The sequence below is a fragment of the Pseudorca crassidens genome, chromosome 2 (genome assembly GCF_039906515.1).
Source record: "Pseudorca crassidens isolate mPseCra1 chromosome 2, mPseCra1.hap1, whole genome shotgun sequence".
Taxonomy (NCBI): domain Eukaryota; kingdom Metazoa; phylum Chordata; class Mammalia; order Artiodactyla; family Delphinidae; genus Pseudorca; species Pseudorca crassidens.
This window is the reverse complement of record NC_090297.1, coordinates 47,432,878-47,443,632: the sequence shown is the minus strand read 5'-3', so window position 1 is coordinate 47,443,632 and position 10,755 is coordinate 47,432,878. Positions and strand designations below refer to the sequence as shown.

General features: G+C 44.2%; 1 protein-coding gene across 1 annotated transcript in view; it reads left to right on the top strand.

The window, feature by feature from the left end:
* The first annotated feature begins 762 nt into the window (after positions 1 to 762).
* PLPP3 (phospholipid phosphatase 3) overlaps positions 763 to 10,755 on the top strand; it is an 83,355-nt gene continuing 73,362 nt past the window's right edge. The window contains exon 1 of the mRNA XM_067726306.1: positions 763 to 1,468. Within this exon, the coding sequence (XP_067582407.1) occupies positions 1,330 to 1,468 (139 nt within the window). The 5' untranslated portion in view covers positions 763 to 1,329. The remainder of the gene's footprint in view (positions 1,469 to 10,755) is intronic.

Sequence of the window (10,755 nt, the reverse complement as noted above, 5' to 3'; positions counted from 1 at the left end):
TCTACCTGGAAGAAAAATTAATTCACATAAAATAATTAATTTAAAAGCACATGACAACCTCTAAGGCAAAGCATTAGATTGCCCCCAAAACTACCCCTCGTAGTTGTACAAGCAGGCTGGGGGCCAGCTGAACTAGCAGGGGGTTGTAGGGCTTGGGACTCGTTCACCCTGGAAACAGGAATAAAAGTCATAGTTAACACCTATATACCTGGCACCGTTCTAGGCGTTACATGGGTTAGCTATTTAAGTCTTCACAATTACTCTATTTAGGAGAAACAGTTATTATCTCCAGTTTACATATGAGGAAACCAAGGCACAGAGCCACGGCCAAGGTTCCAGTCCACAGGGTCTAGCTCCAGAGTCGTGCAGTCCTTTTCCTGTTCGTATCCTCAGAATCTACCCCAGTACCCGGTGCTGGGTGTTAAGATCTTTAAAAAACTTTTTTTTTTCTTTGAGTATTTTCGGGATAATATGATTCAAACCAAAATAAAGACTTGAAAGCCCCAAATGTGTCAGGGAGGAGAAATGCTTTTGAGCTGCACAGCCTCAACTTTTACCTGACCCAAGGCCGGCAAGAAAATGTTTCTTTTTATTCTTTTATTTATTTATTTATTTTTCCTTTTGTGACAATTTAGTGTTTCTGAACGCTAGGGGCTCCCGGATTCTCTGGTTTGAGAGTAACTTTTCCTTTTAGGATTTTTTTTTTTTTTTTTTTTTGGAAAGGGGTGGGGGAAAATGTGGCCTTAATTATCCTACGTCTTCGGCTGCTTAAGGAAGGGGCTGTGCTTTCGGAATCTCTTCTGAGCCAAGTAAGGAGGTCCCTCTTTCTTTTTAAAGGACCTCTTGAAATAAAACTGCCGAAAACAAATCCAGGCGATCACAACGGCAGCTGCGGCGGCAGCAGCAGCAGCAGGAGGAGGAGGAAAGTTAGAGTTGCAGCAGCGTTTCGGCGTGGCTGGGCTCCGCGCAGCTGGGCTCCGCGCAGCTCCCATTCATTAAGCAACCAGCCGCGGAGGAGGGTGGTCGAGGGCCCGCGCTGCCCGCTCGCTGCTTTGCACACAGAAACGGGAGCCCTGCGCGTCCGGGGCAGCGCGGCGCTGCAGAAGTTTCTGCTCGGGAGTTGTCTCTCTCCCCCCTGGACTTTCGAACGATTCGGGATTGAGGCAGGAAAAGCAGAGGAGCCCCAGGGGAGCAGAAAGCACCACCGCCTGCCGTTGGAAGCGGGCAGCGGGGCCGCACTCTCCCGCCGCGCCCCGAGCAGCCTCGGCCGGGAGGCGACCCGGGCGTCTGGGTGTGTGACTGCTGTCGCGGGGCGTCTTGACCAGCGCCATGCAAAACTACAAGTACGACAAGGCGATCGTCGCGGAGAGCAAGAACGGCGGCAGCCCGGCGCTCAACAACAACCCGAGGAAGGGCGGCAGCAAGCGGGTGCTGCTCATCTGCCTGGACCTCTTCTGCCTCTTCATGGGTGAGCCCAGCCCCGTTGTCCCTCCGGCCCTCGGCGCCCGGCGCGCGTCCCAGCCCGACCGGGGCTGCGCGCCGGGCCGCCTCTCCCGGCTGCGCCGCGCAGTCCGCCCCGGGGGCCGCCCGCGGGCTTCTCGCAGAGCCTTCGCGCCGCTCCCGGCCCCCGGGTCCCCGCCCTCCCCGTTCCCGCCGCCTCCCCGGCCTGTAAAGGAGTGCCGGGAGCGCTGTAGGCTTTCGCGGGCCACTTGGACACCGAATCCTAAAAGCCGACCTCCGGTTGGAAGCTCGGCCAGAATCCCACGCAAGGCGTGGGCTCGGCCTGTTAGGATAGGGGAAATCGGTGGAACCAGGACCCGGAGCCGGCGTAGAGCTGGTTGCCCTCCATCCAAGTAAGATGGATCTCCTGGAGCGCTGGGCTCCAGCCTGTAGAACGCTGCCTTCCCCCGGCCGAATGTAAACATTCAGCCCTTCCGCCGGGGCTGCCTGGGCCTTTTCTCATGCCGCTATCCTGAACGCCCCCCGGGGGTTGGGAGGGTGCTCTCGAGGGGCGTGATGCTGGGTACCGATCCAGCAGTCACTTTTTAGGCGCCTACTGTGTGCCAGGGAGTACTGCCTCTCCCTGACTCGGTGCAACACGGGCGAGGAGGTCCATTTCACCGATGAGGCAACTGAGGCACTGGGAAAGCTAGCCACGGTTCATGCATCGGGACCACAATTAATTGTACTCCCAGAAAGCTGAGGCTGTAGCCCGCTTCTGTTTTCCAAACTAGTTGGAAGCACAGCTGGAAGAGCAGGAGTAAATGGAATGGAGTGGGAGGGAAAGGAGGATTTATGAACTCGCCCCTGGGGCAGGGGGTGGCTATTGGCAAGAATCTACAGGAGTTCCAAGATTGAAGTAAGTGTAGATTTTTTTTTTTAAGCGAATCATGGTGTTATGGGAAGCGTGCAGGACTTGTCATCAGGACACCACCACTCTGCCACTTGCCGGGGGTGCCACCTAACTGCCTCTCTGGCCTCAGTTTCCTCATCAGTTGAGTGAGTGGCTTGAACTAGATGCTCTCTAAGGCCCCTTCCTGCATTAAGAACTCGGATTTGGTCCAGGAGCTGTTCTGCCAACTCTGCTAACTGAAGAAACATCTGTGTTCCCTGTTCCCCTTAAAATAGAACTCCTGCACGGAAGCTCAAGTCCCTTTGAAATGGAGTTGTCCATGCAGAGTGTGCAAACCAGAGACTTCTTGGGCTGGAGTCCAATGACCCTGCGTTCATGACTCTGTAGCAGGATCCTTACTGAGGTCCATCTGTCCTTGGCTTGACTGTCCATAGTAAATTCTGAGAGTCAAAGAAAGAAAGGACTCTTGGAGTTTAAATATAAGAATGGCCCCCTTTAGATATGCAGAGACAGCTGAAGGTCAAATTGTGCTCTGCGGAAGGCAAGAAAGGTGACTGTAGTTCAGGTGGCAAATCCCATTCCCACCTCCTTGTATCAATTCAGCATTAAGATGTTATGTAAAGGAATTGTCACTGGGGGGCCTACCTTCCTGAAGGCCACTGGCTTCTGCACAGTGCAGAGATGAGTACTTAAAAGTCCCCTTGCCAAGCTATTGAATGTTTAAGAGACCTTCCCTGGTCCTGGGGGAGTACCAGGAACACAAACACATTGAAGCTGTTTGCTGTAAACTTGTCTGGGGCTTCCCAGTGTTCACTGATGTGTTTTGTTCCCTCGTGGTAGGGTGAATTCTTTCTAGACTGTCTGTTCCCTGTACCCTCCTACCTCCTACTTGGTGATTAGGAAAGCAGAGCTAGAACACACTTGACAGCCTTCGGACAGTTTTATTGAACTCCCCTCCTCTTTCCACTCTTCTGATTTCAGAAGGCAGTCCCACGAGATGGTGTATCTTATCAAAGGAAAAAGTGTGAAGGAATTTGCAAAAAGACACACCTATCAGCTATAGTTTAGCGGGGGACACAGAAATCCCAAGATACTGTTGTACATTGAAGGTGTTAAGTAAGGTGTATGTTTGCACATTACAGCTCTTCATCTGCCCCAACTCTCCCTGTGTCCCCTTCAAAGCTAATATTCTATACCTGGCTGTTTGTTAAGTTTACTCACTATTGGCCTCTTTGAGCAAATGATTTTTGTTTACTGAAAAAAAAAAGTTAATAAGATACCAGGTCGTTGTATTTTACCATAAGGAGCACATAGCTATCCGTTTTAAGGTATGTGCCTTGCCATTAACCTAATGTCAACCAAGTCATTTTCAATGTGTCTCCCCTATGCATAGGCCAAATTACAATATCACTAATTTAATGCCTCTCGACCACCCTTAATAGGAAACACTGTAAGGTAAACATTTACTTGAGAAATTTATGCAGGAGAACTCTATTTGGCTTCTAAAAGAAAATTATTAACACAACATGTGATTTTAATATTCCACACATCACAGTCCTAAAAAATTGTTTCTACTTGGTTCACTTTCTGCCTGGGACTGTCAGTATGATTTAATTTTTATATAGTGTATTGATCATATGGTCTGGATTACAAGGCCCTAATATATGAAAAAGGGAGACATTTTTCTGTTTATTCTCTCACAGGAATATATACCAAGCTTCCTCTCCTTGTGTCTGGAAAAAATAAAAGCTGATGTGCAATATATGTGTTATGTAAGTGGAAATATGCAAGCAGTTTAACTTGTTTCACATACCTTTTGGAATGTTAAATTCTTGGTGAAAAAACAGAAGTCCACTCTCCTTTGAGGACCAAAGGAATCTGGTGTCAGAGAATCACCAATGGAGGTTTATGTCTCAGAAAATAGCATCTTTGCCGATTATTGCTTTTATAAACACAGTTATGAATCTTTGCATAGTAGTTTTTCTGAAATCGATTTTGTTTTCCTTTCAGTTGCATAAAAGTATGGCCTTCTGTTTTTTTATGCACTCCTTCTGCTCTACCAGGTTACAAGAGAGCAGCAGACAATATTCCCAGGCAAGGAGGAATGAGCATCTACTGTCTTTCTAAGCCCTGTTAGCCTCTTTTTCAGATGAATGAGCTTACGTCCTTTTCACTTCAACTCTGATGAAGAGATTATCTCCATTTTATAGATGAGAAAACTGAGGTACACACTGAAGTCAATTTGAGTTGATCTCTAATCCTCAGTGAGCATGACTGGAGTCCATCCCCCTTTTCTTCCCTCATCTGAAGAACCCTGAAACTCAGATCATTAGAAAATTCTAAAGCTCGGTTTGCAGAAAGTCCTGCCTCTCCACATTTTCCAGTTAGTCATTTGCACCAAAGCAGATGGATAAAGGTGGTTCAACTCTTCTGGTCAGTGATACGGTCTCGTCTCCCCAAGGTATCGTTTTGATTTGGGGTCGTTCTAACACTAAGTAATTCCCAAATTTTGAGGACGCCTTTTTACCCCATGAGACAGTGGTTCCAAAGAAAGCACAAATGGCAGTGCACGGCTGTAGCACAAATGGCAGAGATTTGGTAAATCCATGTGGAGCTTCTCTGCTCTGTCCCCTGTCTCTTCCTTGTCCCCCTCCCCAGATATCTAGTGAGTGCCTCCTTCCAACCCATGCAGAGTCAGCCCTGCTGACTCTTCCAGGATGGTTGAAAACCTTTATTGTCTGGATTGGCTAGTTTCTTTTGTTTTTCGGTTTTTTTTCTCCTTAGCTCTTCCATCCCTTTCTCTTATACTTGAGATATACCATAGGGTTATAGCTGCCTTTGTGGGAGACTGTTAAAGCCAGAGTTGGTGGCCTTTTCCACTTTTAGCCCTTTTGACTTCCTGTCAATTTGAGATTCTTTCTTTCCCCCTTCCTGTGCAGTTGTTTGGGCTGGCAAGCCCTGTTCATAGCATGATGCTAATGATACCATAGCTGAGGGCTTCTTCCCCGTGGAGGCAGTCATGTTTATGGAGACACCCTGCCCTAGGTGTCATGTCAACCTGGTACACATTATTTGAGGAGTGATAATTTGGGGGATGCCTCCTGTGTCAGTACTTCACCAACTCAGCTAATAAGGAGACCCATCTGGTGTGACATGCAGATTTCTCAGGCTCCTTCCCAGGAGATTCAAATTCACTAGGCTCTGGACCAGGGCCTAGGATTCTGTGTTTTATAAAAGCTTCTGGTGATTCTTATCAGGCCAATTTGAGAATCACTGTGTTGTTTAATAGCTAATGTCTTGAAGGGCAGTTGGTTTATGTAGAGGGATCGCATGTTCTGGCACGTTTTGAATTGTTAGGTTGTCTGTACTTTTCTTTCTGTTTGTGGCCAGTACACCTGTCTTTTCCAATAAAGATAGTCAAGATACCTAGAGATTATCATACTAAGTGAAGTCAGACAGAGAAAGACAAATAGCATATCAAATATCAAAGACAGATATCACATATCTCTCATAGGTGAAGTCTAATTTTAAAAAATGATATAAATGAACTTATTTACAAAACAGAAACAGGCTTGCAGCTATGGAAAACAAACTTATGGTTACCAAAGGGGAAACGTGGAGGGGAGGGATAAATCAGGAGCTTGGGATAACCGTACTTGGGATAACCAACAAGGACATACTGTATAGCATAGGGAACTCAACTCAATATTCTGTGATAACCTATATGAGAAAAGAATATAAAAAAGAATGAATATAGGTATATGTGTAACCGAATCACTTTACACCTGAAACTAACACAACATTGTAAATCAACTATACTCCAATTAAAAAAAATATTTAAGATTGTTAGAATCCTTTCAAAAGGAAAAATTACCTCTGGGTGCTGGCCTGAAGGTCTGATTTTTAGTGCAAGGACTTGCTGGTGTCTCCTAACTGCTAAGAGACTGGGATTTTTATTTCTTTTTAAACTGAGTTCTCTGTAGTGTTGTAGGCCAAGTGACCACTTTGGATAAATGAAGTGTTAACTCTATAAATATTTTCTTTTGAGATATTGAAGTTTGTATATGAGTAAACAGTGAAATGAATGAATGCGGCTTCTAGAGAGAGCCTTTACAAGATCAAAGTTAGCTTGGCAAAGTGTTGTAGCAACAACACAAGCTTCGGATTCACCCAGGTCTGGGTTTGAATCCTGACATAAAGTCATCTACACATGTGACATGGGCAAAAATTATTTAACCTTTCACGCCTCAGTTTCCTCATCTGTAAAATACAAAAGCAAACCTGTGACCCTCGTATATGGTGAGGCTCAGATGAGATCACAAATCTGAAAGCAAAAAAAAAAATAAAAAAAAAAAAACAAATCTGAAAGCACTTCGAAGAGGTAAAAAGCACTAAATCATTATCGGGTATTATGTAGCTATTATTATTCACAGTAATAGCATTTTCCTTTCCTTCCCGGTGTCCTTACTCCTCGATGGTTCTATGAATTTAATATTTTGGCAGCAAAGTTGCCTGAAATATATTAGGGGAAACAATTGTGAAGAGAATCCCAAGAAAAAACCAGACAGAGGGAACACAAATGTTTTCTATTAGCCAGAGAAAAGCAGTGGCAGGTTTGGGAAAAGTCACAGTGCAGGAACCTCAAGAGTCTTTGGTGGTTACCTTCTTCCCCTCTGGAAGGGACATGGCTATATCATTTTAAGGGAAAGATAAATACACCTTTGTCGGGGAGGGAATTTGGACAAATGGCCTATTTTAGTGTCAACTCTTATATGTGTCTTTTGAAAGCCCAGAGGAAGAAAAAATAACTAAAAAGAGCAACATGATTAAAAATAATCAAAATGCTTGTCGTCCAGGGCACTCTCCATATCTCTTGAGGAAGGGAATCACTGTGGTAGTGAACATATTTATTGTTCAGGTCAACCATGTAATATAGATAGTAGATTCCTTTTAGAGAGGAGGAAACTGCAGTTCAGAGAGGTTAAGTAACTTGCACAACGGTGCCCAGCTAGTAAGTAGTCACTAAATTTTCCAGAACTCTCGTCGGCTTACCTTGCTGCCCACTTTTCAATGCAGTTAATGCAGGGAAGACTCCCTCTTTTCTATTCCATTCCATTTCATTTATTTCCATTTTTTTGAGTCCAAATATGTACAAATATGTTCTGCAGGGCCCAATAGAAATAGTTGCAGAACAGCTTGGAGTGTGCTGACTGAGCATCTCGGTGGACGTAATAAAGAAAATTCCATCGGAGCAATTCTTTAGTGCCTAGATTCATGGATGCTTTAGAATTTGAAAGTACCTTGGGGATTTCATTATCAACAATACCAAGTCATTTTTTATCTCAGTCAGAAAAATAGGCCTCTTTCAGCAGGGGACAGGTGGGAGGTCCAAGGGGGAAGCACAGGCTTTGGAGACAGATAGGTGGGAGTTTGCTTAGGGTTATTAGCTGTACGTGGTTAGGCAAGTTGTGACTGTCTCCGAAGCCTCGGTTTTCTCATCTGTAAAATGGTATAATATGTGTTGTGAAGTTGCGAGGCGATGCCTGGTATAGTGTGTGCCGTTGTGCACTCACCAGCTGCTCTTGTCATTGTCACCACGTCCTAGTCAGTGCCCTTGGTTCACATAGGAAGACTTGGATGCTTGGACTGGTTAGTAATTGTCTGGTGATAGCGAAAGGGCAGGACCTAGAACCAAGGTCTTGCCTTTATACCATTTTGCTTTTCTGGTGCGTACTTGTCAGTTCGAAACTTGATTATCATTTATGAGGTGGTTCTCCAGAGAGCCCTATTCTCATTTTTCTCTTTCCTGGGTCAATTAAAAGAGGAACAAGACAAACAGGTTTAACTTTTAACCCAAATCAGAGGATGATAGTTTAGTGAGGGCAGAGACACATGGGCAAATTTGAAGGACTAGGCAGTTTTTTTGATAGATCACTTTTCTTCCACTGGCCCTTGTTCTAGAAGGTGCTTATTACCAAAGATCACTGCTGACTGATTTGAACTTGAACAGGCACCATCTTTTTCAGATGATGTGTCCCAGGAGAGAAGAAAGAGAAGCCCACGTTTTCGAAGTGTTTGTTTTTGACTGGGGAGGAAACTGAGTCTCAGATGAAATAATTTTCTCAAGGTCATGCATGAGTTGGTGGTCCCAACATTCAAAAGAAGGCTAGGTCAGTTTCTGAAACATCCTTGTGAAACTATTCTTCCTTTAGGTCCAAGTTAAATTATAAATTATGATCTGCATTAGAATTCCCAAATTTAAACCAAACCAAACCAAACAACACACATAAGATCCAGTTGGCACCTTATGAAAGGAACTTGATGATTTCTGTGTGCTTTGAGAGTATACACTGCAATCAGAGTATTGGTGGGAGGTGTGTTTTTGAGGTTTGTCACAAATTAACAAAATTATATGCTTAGAGAGTTTTGCAGAGAAATGCAAATCAGTGTAAGTGCCTTGTCATAATAAGCAGTATGCTTTTGTTCCTGTTTATGTATCCCTAAAGCACATAATACAGATGATTATATTGACACGAAGGAAGCTGTTCTCACTGATGGTTTCTTTATATCTGGCCCCCAAATTAGCATCAGTCAGTATAATTTCTAGAGAGCCTATTTAATTAAGTCTATGTTTGTACCTGTCTTTCAGGTATGTCTTGTCTTCTGCAGTTGTTTCTTGAGCATCTACTATGTGCAACACCCCTTAGTCCCTTCTTCCCCTGGAGTGGGGTTGGTGGGTGGGGTTCCTTGTGCTTTATGAATTCCCACGTTGGGAAAGGGTAACAGACTTTTGTGTAATTTTACACACTTAGTGCTGCTGATTTGGGCATGGTAAGGGAGGGGCTATAGCTGCACAGTGAAAAGCAATGAGTTTGCCTGAGGGCTTGGAGCTGGGTCTTGTTAGAGAAATAATAGCCTTCATTACATGGAGTGGGAAAGGGTATTGCAGCAGAGGGAGCAACGGATGCTGAGACTTAGAAACAAGAACGTTTTTGGGAAGGGTGGGTGGTTGGAGGCTGGAGTGTAAGTGCTGTGTATTTGCATTGAGTTGGTGGGGAAAGAGAATGTTGGGGATGAGGCTGGAGAGATAGTTAGGAGCCAGATTAAAAAGGGGAGCTATAAATGGCAGGCCGCTAAGGGACTTGAACTTTAATTTGGAGGACCAGCGAATGAGGTTGTATTTTCGTTTTCATTTTTCTTTTTATTATGGAAAATTTCATACAGAAACCAAACACAGTATATACCTAGGAGTGGAATTGCTGGGTCATACGGTAACTCCATGTTTAACTTTCTAAGGACCTGCCAAACTGTTTTTCCATAGCAGCTGCACCATTTTAGAAGTACCGTAAGGTTAGTTAAAATGTGTAAGGAAAAAAAAAATTACCGAAGTTTTACAGGCAATGTTTGACATTAACATATTCATGCGCAGTTTTTAAGAGGGGATTAATTTAATCTGATTTGTGTTTGAGGGGAGGGAAATTGGAGGCCAAGGAGGGAGATCATTTGGAAGCCAGATTAGAAATGAACCTGAGGTACAGGGGACAGAGAGGAGAAGGATGGGTGACAAGGAGATTAAAGGAGATTGGGGGGGGTGAGGGAGATGGTGGGGGGGGTTCCTGATCTCCTGGTTGGGAGCCTCTGAACCATGGTGATGCCTCTCTCTCCACGAACACTTTAAAGGCAGTGTTTGTAGAGACCTGTGAAGCCTGTATTATAGGATTAGTGAATGCTTCTTTATGTTCATAGCCTTATTAGAAAGATGAGGCTCTAAGTTTTTTATATACATAATTTATTTAATTAATATATATTTTGCTCTGGAATTTTTAAATTTCTCAAAGCCCCTTAAAATAAATGGGCCATTGGAAATCCTCTTGGTTTAGAGAAACGGTTTTCCTTGAGTTATAATGGTATTTTTAAAACAGTTTTGCTGAGATCTAATTTATGTACGATAACATTGATTCACTTAAAGTGTTCAATTCACTGGCTTTTAGTATATTCACAGAGTTGAGCAACCGTCACCACAATCAATTTTAGAACATTTTTATCACTGCAGCAACAAAAAAACTGTACCCATTAACTGTCACTCCACATTTACCCTCCTCCTCCCCCATCCCATGGCAACTACTGATCCACTTTGTTTCCTTGCCTTTCACTCAGCATAATATTTTCAAGGTTCATCCGTATCGTAGCATGTATGTTCAGCATGTGTGTTCAGCAGGTATTAGTACTTCATCTACTTTTTTTTTTAACATCTTTATTGGAGTATAATTGCTTTACAATGGTGTGTTAGTTTCTGCTGTATAACAAAGTGAATCAGCTATACGTGTACATATGTCCCCATATCCCTTCCCTCTTGCGTCTCCCTCGCACCCTCCCTATCCCACCCCTCTAGGTGGTCGCAA